The 15,585-nt window shown below is 46.4% G+C and overlaps 1 protein-coding gene and 1 pseudogene across 2 annotated transcripts in view; one reads left to right on the forward strand and one right to left on the reverse strand.

Moving 5' to 3' along the window:
• CRAMP1 (cramped chromatin regulator homolog 1) overlaps positions 1-15,585 on the reverse strand; it is a gene marked incomplete at its 3' end in the record, with an annotated part of 59,295 nt that overhangs the window by 28,781 nt on the left and 14,929 nt on the right. The window contains exons 3-4 of the mRNA XM_081089322.1: positions 9,061-9,214; positions 1,906-1,989 (exon numbers count right to left, since the gene is read on the reverse strand). Coding sequence (XP_080945448.1) covers positions 1,906-1,989; positions 9,061-9,214 — 238 coding nt within the window. The remainder of the gene's footprint in view (positions 1-1,905; positions 1,990-9,060; positions 9,215-15,585) is intronic.
• LOC308518272 (protein LSM12-like) lies at positions 7,786-8,360 on the forward strand (annotated as a pseudogene). The gene has a single exon. The product of its transcript is annotated as a protein LSM12-like (transcript).

Here is a 15,585-nt window from a genome sequence, read left to right on the forward strand (position 1 = left end):
ATGGAACCTTGTCACTTAATAGCTAAGGAGGCTTGAAGTCATTAGTTTTTCATCAAAATGGAATGTCCTCAGCCCCCTTTTCAGACAGGAACAATGCCATCTCACACAGCTGTTACGATGCTTTACACAAGGTAATATGTGTCAAAGTCCCTGGAATACAGCAGGGACTCAAAGTCTACTATTTCAAGATTTGCATATGCCTGGATATCTCAGAAAAAGGAATGAATAAAAAGCGAGCTCTGACCTCCTGAACATCCCAGAAAGCATTACCACTAAGCAGGTATGAGAGGCGGCCCTGTACAGGGCACTCTGCAGAAGGGTGCAAGTGGAAGCATGTCCTTCACCAAAGATTCACGAAATGACATAACAGCGTCCCACCATTTGCATCAGTGGGTGGGGGATCAGAGGGAAAAGCCACACCAGGTTGTGTGTGTGAATGTGTATGTGTGTGTTTAAACATGTGCACGTGTGACATGTAACTGGGCTGAGACAGATGACCAGGCATTACCATCAGGAAAGGAGCAGCCAAGCTGGAGGGGTGCCCAGCATGGAGATGAGCTGAAGTCCGAATGCGGAGGCCCCTTGGGTCAGGGGCCAGGTGATAACCCAGGGGCATGGAGCCAACAAGAGGATGATTCATATGCAATCAGAGACTGGCTGAGAGGCTCTGGCTGATCGGCTCAGATGTGGCAGGGATGGAGGAGTGGTCATGGATCATTAACAAAGCAGGTGGTACCCACACAATGCCATGAAAAGAAACACTTTAGGTTTAGGGCAGAGAGAAGGACGCAGAAGAGAAAGTAGAGACTCAAGGGAGATGCGGCCCAATAGTCCCTCTGAACAGACCATTCAAAGCAGAAGCTGGGAGGGCTTTACAAAGAAGTCCTCAGACTGTGGAGAAGACAGGGTAGGGAACCAGACACTTGTTCCATTTAGAGCCTCTTACACATTCTTGCCTGTTTTAGGAGAGGGGAGGTCACCCAACACAGGCCAGATGTGCAGAGCAATCAGTGACTGCCCATCATCCCCAACCTTCTGCTGCTTCCACACCCCCAGCCACCTGCCCATTCAGCAGTGACATGTTAAGTAAGTGGCTGGTAAGATGGTGGCTATGGTCATCTCATAAGATCGCATTTAACCTTCAGAGTGGCTCTGTGGATGTGTGGCAGGCAGACAAGTGGAATGTGCAGAGGCAAGGGTGCGCCCTCTTGTCTGTGGCCACATGAGGAAGCAAGGTAGGGACGCAAGGCAGTGGGCACAGGTGTCCAGGGAGGCAAGAGCACCCTCTACATCTGAAGGGAACCTAGTTACAGAGAGGACCGGAACAGTGCAAAGGGAGGGGCCCTAACCCTTCAAAGTACCAGTGTTACTAAAGACCAAAAAGTGGGGGCTTTTCTAGGTCAAAAGACTTAAGGGACACCACAGCTACGAGCAGGGCAATGTTCTCAACAGGTGCCCAGCTGGCATGCTGGGGCGTGCTGGGGAATCTGAATATGGGCAGGATATTAGGTAAGATTGTGGTCCCTGTCTGATAAATGTGAAATGTGTTGGGTGTAATAATACGGCTATAGGTATGCAGGAGAATGTCCTGTTCTCAGGTGACAGAGGGGGAGGGACTTAGGGGTGTGCTAGGATGTCTGCAACTTAAAGTCCAATGGCTGAGCAGAAAACAAGCAAGTATGTGAAGGGGGAGAAGAAAGGGGGCGATTGTACATATAAATGTAACAAAGGTTACCAACTGGGAAGTTTAAGTGCAGGTATGTGGCAGTCATTACATTCTTCTTCATTGTTTCCGTATATTAAAATGTTTAAGAGAAAAGTTGGAGGGAAAACAGAAGAGCCACTGGGACCAAGACCCAATAGTGCCAGGACAGCAGGCCCTGCCTTGTGGCAGCTCGTACTCACAGCCCCCAATCTTCTTGCGCAGTTCGCCGTAGCAGATCAGACCATACAGCTCCTGAGATGACTTCTTCAGGCCTCGAGAGAACACTAAAATGAAAGACAGGAATGATAAGGTTTTAGAAGAGGGAAAAACACAGCTGTTCCGGAGCTGGCCAGCTCCTGTGCACAGAAACAGTGCTGGGGGAACATTCCACACTGCTGATTCCTCGGCTTTGCCTACTGCACCTTGGAACTACAGAATATCAGCATCAGGGGAGATGGGCAAAGAGTATACGGGAGCACAGTGCTATTTTGGTAATTTTCAAAATAAAAAGTTAAAACCAGAAAAAAATGGGTGGGGGGGGGGCATAGAAAATTAGTCCTAACAGGCAGATCAATGTCCCCTGGGAGGAGGAAAATGGGACGCTCAACACAGCCGGTTCCCAAGGAAGCAGAGGAGCTGGAACATGACCATCACCAAGCTTGTCATCCTCTTCTCTCCATATTTGCAGAATTAGCCTGAGCCCTGTGTGAGGTGGGCAGACCTGGAACTGTGGAAGCTGACCTGTCGTGTCTCCTCTGACCACTGATCTGTATGACCTGGGTCTGGGACTAGAACCATAGCTCCAATGCTCGAGACTGCTAATACCCACTCTCCATTGTTCCCTCATAGCAGGCCCACTTGTGTTTGGGAAGCAACACATATGGGTAAGGCATGGCCGCACCACTAAGCCCCAGCCATTGGATGGAGCAGAAGTGTAGCGGCAGACTTCTGAAAGGTTCCTTAAGAGGCTGATTAGGGCAGAATTATGCTTATTTTTCCTTCAGAACTGCTTTCTGGAGTCATCTTAGTCACAGCAAAGTGCTAGGGATGGCAGAGCAGAAAGACAGGAGGACCTGGGTCCTTGGTGCCTGCCCTGGACCACCCACTGCAGGCCGCTCCAATATGAGAAAATAAAATTTGACATGCTTAAGACCCTGTTATTTTGAGTTTTTGTATTCTGTGAAGCCAAATCTAATTGTGATTTGGAAGCCCAGCTACAGCACAGTCTGTGTACCTTTTAGATCAGTGGTTCTCAACCTTCCTAATGCCGCGACCCTTTAATACAGTTCCTCATGTTGTGGTGACCCCCAATTTCATTGTTACAAATTGAACATAATTAAAGCATAGTGATTAATCACAAAAACAATATGTAATTATATATGTGTTTTCCGATGGTCTTAGGCGACCCCTGTGAAAGGGTCGTTCGACCCCCAAAGGGGTCGTGACCCACAGGTTGAGAATCACTGTTTTAGATCATCTCAGAGCAGCAACCCATGTCATTTGTCCTTCACCCTCACAATTGTTCCTCCTCAGAGACCCCTTTTCAAAGTCCTAACATTCAGCTGTGTGTGAGTATAATCACAGAAAAGGAAAAGAAAAATATATTAGCAAATGAAGAATAAGTCTTGCAATAAATAATCTAAAATAAGGATTCTGAACCTTTGACAGGCTCTAAGGAGCCGAGGACTCTGCCAACTTCACACACTAGCCGTTCCGGAATGTTCTCCTGAAAGACTCACAGATCTCATCGGACTCTCACAGGGGACCAAAACTCAGGACACCTTAAGATCCACTATTCAACGAATAAACAAATATATTTTTCCTGACAATGGAATATTATTCACCCATAAGAATGAAGTTCTGACATGCTCCAACCTGAATGAACCTGGAAAACATCATCCTAAGTAAAAGAAGCCAGATACAAAGGCCACATGATTCCTTTTACATGAAATGTCCAGCACAGGCAAATCCAGAGGCAGAAATCCAGGGCTGGGAGAGGGGCTGAGAAATGGCTAGACAGGGCCAAGCCCTGGTGCAAATGCCAGGGCAGCACAAAGAGGCAGATGGGCCTGTGGGCTTAACATGGTCAACTGGCTGTCACCACCTTAGAGACATTATCAGGACCAGCTGGAGAACCCCAGCAGAGCCATCAGCTCAACAGAAAGAAGGCACTCCTCGTGAGGGCACATCAGGACAACACCAGCAAATAGACATTATGAGATGCCAAGAAGGCAGGAGATGGAGAGGAGGGAGAAAGGGAAACACGAAGGAAGGGAGGGAGGGAAGGGGGGAGGGAGGGAGGGAGGGAGGGAGGGAGGGAGGGAGGGAGGGAAGAAAGACATGTTGGGTCTATCCTGCAGAGCTTGCCATGGAACCAAGGTGCAGCGTGGGAACAGAACTTGAGGGCAGCACACGTATCCGCTCTTCATCCCTGAGCCGGAAGAAGGCTGAAGAGGGCTCACGTCTACACTGGGAATCTGAGCGTCCCCTGCAACACGCCCACTCTGCCAGTAGCATGGTCACGCTGAAAGGACAGAACATGCTAGTTCACAGCTCCTGGAGTCTTCTCACCCTGCCTCCACACTTTATCACCAGCAGCTTCCCAATCCTCACACACTGGTGCCCGCCTTTCTCATTGGAAGAGAGCTTTCCCAGGGGAGCCCAAGTGCATGAAGGGCCTGCACTCCTTCAGAAAGTCACCCAAGAATACGATATGTGACAAAAAAAGAAAGATGTAAGAGACAACATGGAAAGAGCCAAACAGCTAAAACTTATTCCCGAGTGACACCCAGAAAGGTAGGGAGGTTGTCTGTGAGGACCACAGATATTAGTAACAGCACGGGACTCAGCAGGATCCCGACCAGCGTTGATATTTCAAATAAGCTAGTGATCTGAGAAACAGTGACAACTATGGCTGAGCACAGCAGCACAGCAGCACACTGTGCTGCCAACCTGAGGAAGAACAAAACATTGCTAACTTGCCCCAATACACCAAAGCCAGCAGAGAATCGTACGTTAATGGTCTTGTGGACACTGAAAGCAAACCAATAAAAACATTAGTGAAGGCCAAAACCGGTTTGGCTCAGTGGATAGAGCATCGGCCTGCGGACTGAAAGGTCCCAGGTTCAATTCCGGTCAAGGGCATGTGCCTGGGTTGTGGGCATAGCCCCAGTGGGAGATATGCAGGAGGCGGCTGATCGATGTTTCTAACTCTCTATCTCTCTACCTTCTTCTCTGTAAAAAATCAATAAAATATATTTAAAAAAAAAAAAAAAGCATTAGTGAAGGACCTCCGAGTAAAACCTAGGAACTGCCCCCCAAAAGTGGACACCGACGGCCCATTTCCGTGGGTCTGTAGAAAGTGGCAATCTCACAAACAGATATGCTGTTAAAAGTCTTCGATACAATGTTTTGTTTGTGTTGTGTTTCCCCCACAAAGATAACAGGCTGGCTAGGAGGCCCCTGCAACTAGAGGAACTGGAGTTGGGATGGTGAGCCCTCCTCTAAGGCAGTCTCCTGGTCACATAAGCAAACCCTGAGACCCATCCTCTGCAAGGACTGGAACGAGGACAGCATGAGGTGGCTAGTGGAAGGCTTTGACACCGGAAAAATACCTTAAAATGACTAGTGATAAACAAGGCATTCCTGGCCAGACAGAACCTGCTGGAGCCATAACCTAGCTCAGCAGAGAAAAGGCTCTTTCTATGGGGTGTTGCTGTGAAGATGGAACTTGCTGTGAGAAGAACGCACTTGAGTGCCAGGTGCTCCTTCCTGCCTTTATCAAGGACAGACAGATGGGAAACACGGCAAGCAGCAGACGGACACCAGGCCAGCAGGCTGGACATTCATCCTTCCAGAAGACAGCGCTCATGACAAGACGCTCAAGATGAGACAGACTGACTTTCAGAAAGTAACTAAAGAATATATGTAACAAACAAACAAAAAGAATGATGTAAAAGACAACAAAGAAAGAGCCAAAGAACTAAAACTAATTCCCATGTGCCACACAGACTTAGCTATCCCAACTGTACAAGGTTACTTAAAGGAAGTACATTTGAAGGAACAGAGGGCTGTATGAAAAGAGCTGTCCACATTTGCATTATTCTAAAAACACTGGAAGTGGCCTGGCCGAGTAGCTCACTGGTTAGAGCTTGTCCGGCTATGCCAAGGTTGCCCAACAGGTTTGATCCCCAGTCAGGGTACATACAAGAATCAACCAATGACTGCATAAATAAGTGGAACAACAAATGGAAGTTTTTATCTTTCTCTCCCCTTTCCTCTCTTTCTCTAAAATTAATTATTTTTTAAAAAGAAAAGAGTAACTCATTAAAAACACTAGAAGTAGATTGTAAGTCCAAAAGGAAAGGTAAAGTTTATTCACTTAAAAACGTCAACTCAAAGAATTAACATTTCATGAAAAACATGGGGAAATTCTATGGCAACATGAAGAGATGGTCTGAAAACATTACATTTACAGAAGATAAAGGTGAGTGGATGATGGCTGATGGAGCACAGCCCCTCAGCTTATTGTCTGGGTGGCTTGGGCCAGGCCCTCCAATGCTAAGCCAGGGTTTTCTCATCTGCAGTGAGGGTGACAGCACTCCCAGGGAAAAGTATGAAATGTGCTCAATGATGGGCACAAAGTAGGCCCATGATGAGATGATGAGGTGGCAGTGAGGGCATGAGAATTCACGGAAGGATTTTTGAGAGCACTGACATAGGAGCTGAGTCTTGGAAGGTGACTGGGGTTAGGGAGGACAACAGAGTAGGGTGGCAGGAGTCAAGACACAAAAGGAAGTGCAGGTTAGCAGGAGGGTGGCAACCCCATCCTGGGAGCCAAGGCAGGTAGGATGAGGGTATGGGACAGGGCATGGGGAGGGGGGCTCAGGCAGGGGGACAGGCAGACATGGGTCTATTGTGTGGATAAAGCTATGTGGAGGGTGGGTTGGGGACGAACAAGACCAGAAAGAGGGAGAACAGCAATGACCTAGGAAAGGACCTAGGGGGACTAGGTGGGGAGGACAGGTCTGAAAAGCTCTGAGGTAGACCCAGCGAAACCATGACTGGTGGGTGAGATGTCCACGAAGATTCAAAGGGAAATCTACTCAGAGAAAGTGTCAGCTAACTACTATGACTGCCTGGAGCTTGCGGTCCCCAAACCAATTTCTCCAGGGCAGGATCACAGGCCAAATCCTGCCCGGGGCCTCTTTCTGCAAATAAACGTTTTGCTGGAACACAGTAACATGCATTCCTTTACATGGGATCTACAATGAGCTAAGACAGGAGAGTGAAGTCATTTTGATAAAGACTGTAAATCCCCAAAAGCCAAAAATATTTATCATCTGACCCTTTACCAAAAAAAGAGACAGCCTGATCCAAGCTCTCCGGGTCTTTCTAAAGCTGGAGGAGGGAGTCCTGGTCCTGGCATCCTGATGGGTCCGTCCTGATTACTCCAGCTGGCCAACACACACTGACCAGGCCAGGAGAACACCAGAGGGCAGGGCAGAGAGGGGACCGAGAGGGAGAGAAGGCTGCCACGAAGGACTCACAGCACAGGTGCAAAGGGGGAGTGATCTGACTGCAGCTATCACAGTTTTTTGTTTCTGTTAATCCTTACCCAAGGATATCTTTTCCATTGATTTTTAGAGAGAGTGGAAGGGAAGAAAGGTGTGTGTGGGGGTGGGGGGGCGGGGGACACACAACAATGTGAGAGAAACACATCAACTGGTTGCCTTCTGCATGCGTGCCAACAGGGGCCAGGGATCAACTTGCAACCCAGGTACATGCCCTTGACCAGGAATTGAACCCGAGACCCTTCGTTGCACAGGGCTACACTCTAACCACTGAATACACCAGCCAGGGCTCATATTCTGGATCAAAAGTATTATTTGAAGAGAAGCATCGGAAAGAAGTGAAGTCAGTAAAAGCAAATGTCTGGAATGAATGGCCCATGACCACAACTGTAGAGATGAAGAGTAAGATTAAAGAAAGTGAAACTGGCCTGGCCGGCGTGGCAGTGCTCACTGGGCGCCCGGCTTTTGCCCGCTGCAGCTGCCACCAGCCACAGCTGCTCTCCCAAGATGGTGGCTCCTCCAGGCAAATACTTCGGCATTAGGGGCCAGGTGTCCTGCCAGACATGCCAGGAGCAGCGGCTTCAGGGCAGGGCAATACCCTTCGACTGCCAATCCAAAATGCTGGCTTTAAAATGTCCCTCTTCTAGTGGAAAGCCCAAGCATGTAGACATCTTGGTCATAAAGTTATAATATGTTTCAAAAGTGGAAATAATTAATGACCCAACAGAAACTCCTCCTCCCCTAGCATCACCCAATGTTAGTAAACTTGCCAGCAAAGCATGACAGAGGAGGAAAACTGAGCCAGGCCTATGCAGTCAGCGCTGGTGTCTCCCTGGAGGGCCAGCAGCTCTTCCAACCATTCACAAGACCATTAACGACTTTCAATGGCAAGAAAAAAACATCACAGTCATGGAAGAAGCTGTTATTACACCCTCATATCAAGTGGAAACCCGTAAAGCAAAGAGAGTGCACTGAGCCATGTACACCAAATAGTTGGAAAACATGTTAGAGTTGCGGAAAGCCAAAAGGTACTGCAGCGTTCACAAGCCCAGCAACCACAGGGGGCTGCCCTGTCGTCCTGAGTCCACAGACATGGAGGGCTCTTCCAGCATCCAGCCAAGGAGGCGATGGTTGGTGGCTTCGGTGGAGGCAGGCCGAGGGAGGGAAGGGATCCTGTATTTCCTGTTGGCTCTTGTAACAAAGGGTCAACATCTTTAAGTCTCAGATTTGAACAAAAAAGAAACCCAACAAAAAACAAGAGGATAATTTAAAAGTTGAATCATTACTTGACCAACAGACTGATCCACCATGTCCTCGTCACAGCCCTCTTCTGGAACAGTCACCTTGTTAATTTTATTTTGAAAATTTCTTTCTGGCTCTACCCTTTCACCTCTGACTTTCATATCCTACTCTGTCCCCACCCTTCTATTTTTATAAGTGGCTATACTTGCCTGCTGAATGATTGAAAAAAACTTTTACATCTCCTCTTCCAAAATAAAGTAAGTTGACTGTGATACTTAAGACTAGAACAGCAGACAGACGTCTCACTTTAAATTTTCCCCGGCATCACTTGAATTAGTTTTTTTTCCTTAATGTTAAATATATATGAAAGTATATTTAAAAATAAATATTAATACATTAACATTATATTAATATAAATATATTTTTTAAAAAGTGGCTGGGCAAGAATGACACCAGAGAGTGTCCTGTGATCTTTCAAAAGCTGCTCCTGACCAGACCCCACCCTGCCCCCGCGTCCCCAGAGGCTGGGCCTGCGCTCACCGTTGCCGAAGTCGATGTACTTGGTGATCTTGTGCCACGTGCGGTAGTAGAAGTGCCTCACTTGCTCTTTGTTCTTCACCATGCTGGCGGGCTTGCCCTTCTTCTTATACTTGAGAGCTATGTTGTTCTGGATTGCTTCAAAGTCTTTTCCATGCTGGAAAATAAGCCCATGGTAAAAGCACAGAGGTTAAAACAAGGCAGCCTTCTGTACGACGCAGACATTTCCAGAGAAAGGGGACCGCTGTGACCAATCAAGTGTTCTTCACAGCTCTTATTTGTGCATCAACTTCAACCTTGCTTCCCTAGAATTCGGATTTTCATCAGAGTAACGGCTAGAGCAGCAATGGAAACAGAGGGATAGAACTCTCAAAGCAGTGAATATCAAAGAGGCAGGTCCGTAGAGCAGGAAAAACATAAAGCTTATTACTCAAATGGCTCAATTTCTTTTCTTTTTTTTAAAAAATATATTTTATTGATTTTTTACAGAGAGGAAGGGAGAGAGATAGAGAGTTAGAAACATCGATGAGAGAGAAACATCGATCAGCTGCCTCCCTCACATCTCCTACTGGGGATATGCCCGCAACCCAAGTACATGCCCTTGACCGGAATCGAACCTGGGACCCTCCAGTCCGCAAGCCGACGCTCTATCCACTGAGCCAAACCGGTTTCGGCGGCTCAATTTCTATAGTTCTTTGGAGACCCTGAATGAGACAGCTCTGTGAAACACTCAACAGAACAGAACATGACCGGCTGTTCAGAGGGTTGTGCATCTGCACCTTAAAATATAAGACATTGACCATTCAGAAGCACCCTCAGCACTTTCACCACATAAAATATATTCTATATTTGAACAGGGATAGCAAATTTGGACATTTAATAAGAGAATCACACAGACTATGCTCGGAATGCGGTACATCTATGAACTGTCCATTCTTCAATACCTCCATGCAAAAGCCAAACACATCTTAGATTTTCAGAAAAGAATTTATGTTCTAGGGAACATAGTCACCATCTGTGTTGTTTCAGGTATGATCATGGGAGCCTAGTGTTGATACCCTCATCAGAACCAAGCCAGTAAAAAGTACTGTGAAGGGCCTAGAGGTAATGGCACCCCAGCATCAACCAACATCCTTAGCTTCTAAATCCCACTTTCCAAAGGGAACCAGGGCTCTTTGGAGAAATGGATGCTCCCAGATCTGGGGCAAGCAAAGTACCAGGTGAATCTGGAACATCTTGTGGTGCCAGAAGTGAGGACATGCTCAAAGTATAATAGGAATGTGCTGAAAGCACACAGAAGCCAACCTGAAGATGTTATAAATGGCCAAATCTAGAACAATTTGAGCAACAAAATCAACAATGATAATGTCAACCGTAAATGAAAAATAAAAGGGAAAACATAACAATGATAAGAATGGGTTATGACCTATAGAATAGTCTAAATATCCCTGAGTCCATACAAATATAAAAAGCCAAATAAATACATAATTGGAGAAGGGAGCACTTTTTCTTGCACTGGGTTTCCAATTAATAAATGTAGAAATAATGGAGTCAGAAGATCATCATGGGGCAAACATCATTGTAACAGTTATTTCAGGGAAGCTGCTGCAACGGTGGCTAAAATTAGTGGAAGAACAATGAGAAACAGGGTGTTGACTCAGCATCAAAATTAAAAACAACTTGGCGATGGAGAACCTAGGACAGTGGTTCTCAACCTTCCTAATGCCGCGACCCTTTAATACAGTTCATGTTGTGGTGACCCCCAATTTCATTGTTACAAACTGAACATAATTAAAGCATAGTGATTAATCACAAAAACAATATGTAATTATATATGTGTTTTCCGATGGTCTTAGGCGACCCCCAGGTTGAGAACCGCTGACCTAGGAGATGCACATTCACACCACCAGGACTGAGGTGGACTGCACCCTGCACTCCGGATAGGATGCTCCAAGGGCAGCACAACACTCCTGTGGTGCTCCTAGCAAAAATGCAAAATGAAAATCAAATCAGCCCCCTTTACTAGAAGACTATAAATAAAACCTTATTTTATCCTTAAAAAGAAAATGGAATCATGAGGAGGCAAGCCTTACGAAGCCCACAAACTAACAGTCTAGGAGCCTTCCGAAGTGTCAGGGTCATGAAAGAGTGGGGAAAAAGGAAACTGACGACCTGTCCCAGGACTTAGCAGTCATGACAACTAAATGCATGTGGGATCCTGATCCAAAAAGGGTGTCTGTGGGAATACCAGCTCACCTGAGTAAGGCCTTCAGGTCAGTAAAGGTATTGTACCCACATTATTCTCCTCATCCGTAGGCCATACTGCAGTTATGTGAACAATGGAGAAGCAGAGTAAAGGGCATGTGAAGTTCTTTGTGCTTTTTTGCAACTTTTTCCAGGTCTAAAATTGTTTCAAAGTGAAAAGTTAAGGGAGAACCAAGATGGCAGTGTAGGTAAATGCCAGTACTCACCACCTCCCACAACCACATCAAAATACAACTAAAAAATGGAACCACCATCATTCAGAACCTCCTGAAAGCTGGCTGAATGGAAGTGCTACAACTATAGAAGTAAAGAAGAAAGCACACAGAGACTGGTAGAAGGGAAGCATGAAATGGGCTGGTCTGACACCCACGTGTGGCATTTTTTTCAATCAGGAGGGACATATTGGCTGCAGAGGCCTCCCGTGAGGAGCAAGGGGTCCTAGCCCCACACCAGGTCCCCAGTCCAGCATTCCAGAGCTGGGAAGAGAAGTCCCCATAACTTCAGGCTGTAAAAACTAGCAGGGATTGTGGCTGAGTGTGCCAGAGGCTGCTGGAGACCCAGGCAGTTCCTCTTAAAGGGCTGGCACACGAACTTACATGGACTTGCTCCCTCTGAGCTCCAGCACTGAGGCAATGGCTCGGGGGATCCAGGGACATATGGGGAGGAACTGTATTGTCTGGCATCAGAGCAAGAACTTGGGGGTGGCTCTCTCCTAGACAGAGGTGCTTGTAGGGGCCATTGTTTCTATGCTGAGACCTCCCCCATCGCAGAGTTGACCGACGGTCATACCTGAGTTTCCATCAGCCTGGCTCACTGTTTTATCTGCCCTGGTGATTCCCTGAGACCCTGTCCCATCCAATTTGCAGTCCCATCCAAGCTGTTTGCAGCGGCTTTTCCATATGAATGGCCTGTCCTGGCTCAGTCTTCAGATTTCCCTATAATCTCTCAATCAAGCAGCAGCTGACATCAGCATGCCCCATACCTATCAATAAGAGGTCCAAGACAGCTCGGCCTCTCCTGGGTGCTTCCAAGCATTTCTAGCATGACCATAGTGTTCACTTAGATGAGGTTTTCAGCAGTTATAACCTGGTGATCAAGAAGCACAGGGTAGCCCTAGCCAATGTGGCTCAGTGGATAGAGTGTCGGCCTGTGGACTGAAGGGTCCCGGGTCAATTCTGGTGAAGGGCACATGCCCGGGTTGCCGGCTCAATCCCCAGTAGGGTGTGTGCAGGAGGCAGCCAATCAATGATTCTCTCTCATCATTGATGTTTCTATCTCTCTCTCCCTTCCTCTCTGAAATAAATAAAAATATGTTAAAAACAGAAAAAAGAAGCACAGGGTACTGGCCTTATATGTAAGAATTGTACCGCAGAAGCAAATACAGTCAGACAGACATAAGAAGGGAAAATGGAAAGCCGACAATAGAACTGCCGTTGAAATGGAATAAGAGGATGTCAAGGACGATGATGTGGGTCTAGGCATTCGCCCTGATTTGTTCTCTGTCATGGGGGCCATGACCATGACCCTGGCCACAGAGAGGAGTCTAGGATGGGCTCGGCCAATCTGGATCCTCCTCAGAACAGTCTTAACTGTAATAGGGGTGGGGGTGGATGTCTTGCCTCTGGAGAGTATCTAAAATGGAGAGAATAAGCACAGAAATGTCACCCCCAATGCAAGAAGATGTCAGAGGACAGATGACATTGCCAGCTTGAGTCAGCCCCTCCTTGTCCCTCCCAGTCATGAAAGCCACTCAATCAATCCCCTTGTCTCCTGCTGCTGCGCTGAGCTAGGTCTCTGTCACTTGAAGCATAGCTAAGTCAGACTTGTGCTTATAAAAAAGGCAATGACAACCTGGACAAACACTGCAGAAGTGACACTCACAAAGCAGAGGGCTTTACCTCCATACCTTATAGTTCAAGATGTTCACGGTCCTATATGCCCCAGCTAATCAGCATACATCAGGAACCCAACAGAGCCCTGAGTTTTGGTCAAACACACAAAATGACACACATAAAGCCAGCAATCACATTCTCTCTCTCTCTGTCACGCTCACCCCCACACACCAGTACACATACAACCACTAACACAAACACTCTCACACTATTTGGCATGCATAGTACCCACAGTGGAAAGCACTAAGTGACCAGCACAGCCACTTACTATTAATCAAGGGACTCAGTAGGAGGGTGGGGGGCAGGAGGCGGGGGTAAGAGAGCAACCGAAGGACTTGTATGCTGCATATAAGCATAACCAATGGACACAGACACTGGGGGTAGGGAAGGCCAGGGGATTGTCAAGGGCGGGGTAAAAAAGGAGACATATGTAATACCCTTTGTAATACTTTAAGCAATAAAACTAAAAAAATAAAATAAAAATAAAACTTGGCTTAAATGGAAAAAAAAGGGCAGGGGATTCAGGTAACCTAAAAAGAAACACCTACCCGGTAGAAAAATTAAAAGAAGAAGGCGGCTAGCCCAGTGAAAGAGAATGAACTAATCCACCTGAAAAAAAGGAAGAGCAGGTCATTGGGAATTCTTCCCCTCCTACTTTTAATTGACAACCATAGCTGATCACCCTGTAGAGCCCAAGAGGGAAGGACCACATTAAAGCAACTTGGCATCAGCAATGGTTGCTATTCTAGGAACATTCCAGGAATCACAAGTCTTCTATGCCTAACAGGAAGCTTAAAGTAGGCAATTTAGGGACATAATCTATACAAAAACAGCCTCTACTTTACTCTAAAATTGTCAAAGGGAAAAAAAAGAACACATTTGAATTTATTTGAATGACTCTGCACCGACTAGAACAAGTCTGTGTATATACTTCCTCCTCTTCCTGGGCAACCGAGTCAATGATACCAACACGCGGGCCTCCTCCATCCGGACCGGCCAACTGCACCATCGGCCCCAGGAAATTGGCACCAAGTTCTAGTTCTCTGCCTCCACTTAGGAGTCTCCTTTTCTGGTCTCTCTATGAGCACTTCATGGTTTCAATTTCAAAGCCTCCTTCCTTTATAAAACTGTCTCACAGGTGTGGCCAGACTTTCCTATCACTCCAATTCCTTCACTATTAAAAGAGGAAGGCTCGCCCTGGCAGGGTAGCTCTGTTGGCTGGAACATTGTCCTGATATGCCAAGGTTGTGGATTCACTACCCAGTCAGGGCACATACAAGAATCAACCAATGAATGCATAAACAAGTGGAACAACAAATCATTCTCTCTCTCAAATTAATAAATATAAAAGAAAAGAAAAAGAATAAGGCTCACCGACTGAACCAACTTACTATAGCCCAAAGCGATATCCTAAAATACGGGATGTGCACAAAGATACTCACTGTACTGTTATTTATAACAGAATCTGGAACAGCAACAACACAATGGTTAATTGGAGCAAGGTTTGGCCAGAAGGTTAACACTCAAATGTTGTAGGCCACTCACAGTATCTGTCATAACTGCTCAACTCTGCCACCGCAGTCAAAATTGGCCAGAGACAATATATAAATAAATAGGCAATGCTGTGTTCCAATAAAACTTTATTTACAAAAGCAGACAGAAAACACAAAGACCATAAATTTGCCTACACCTGAGAGTAGAATATTTATAGGCATGAGAAAAGTACTGAACAAAAAGAACTATGAAACATCATATCAATGCATTTGACAATAAAAAAAAAGCATGTTTACTTATAATTACAAAGATCTGAAAACAAAACAAAACATGAAAGTAAAATGGCTGGCAGGGAGATGGCCATTTCTTTGAGCTGTGGGACCACGGAGCAGCTTTTCTCTCTTTAGGACTTTACAGTCTGTCCCAGGTCAGCTTTTAGGACTGAATTGGCTGCTCTGACTGATGTGGCCAAGTGTCCCCTTGCCCTTCCCCCTCAGAGAACGCCCCTCCTGATTGGCCCACTCAGCTACAGGGGGAAGGCCGATAGGGAATGATATCACTCTGCACTCAAGGGTATGGCTGAGAGACAATGGGTAGAATCTGAGAAAAGAGAAACATATAAAGAAAGTTCCAAACAGCCACCTCTCTAGAACAGCTTTTAAAGTCACAATGAAGCGATAAAAGGCCATGGTCCGAGGGTGAGGCCTCAGCCCTGGCGACTCACACCTGTCAGTCCCATTGGGGCTCCCCATTGGAACTGCTGACCTAGTAGGTCGAGTAGCCATGTGGTAAAAAGGCAAAGGGAAACTGAAAGAGAAATACAGGTGATAAGAAGCTAGGAGTCTGAATGGCCTTTTCTGGTCCTGTAACTCACTTA

Source organism: Myotis nattereri (genome assembly GCF_964212035.1).
Source record: "Myotis nattereri genome assembly, chromosome: 4".
Classification (NCBI taxonomy): Eukaryota; Metazoa; Chordata; class Mammalia; order Chiroptera; family Vespertilionidae; genus Myotis; species Myotis nattereri.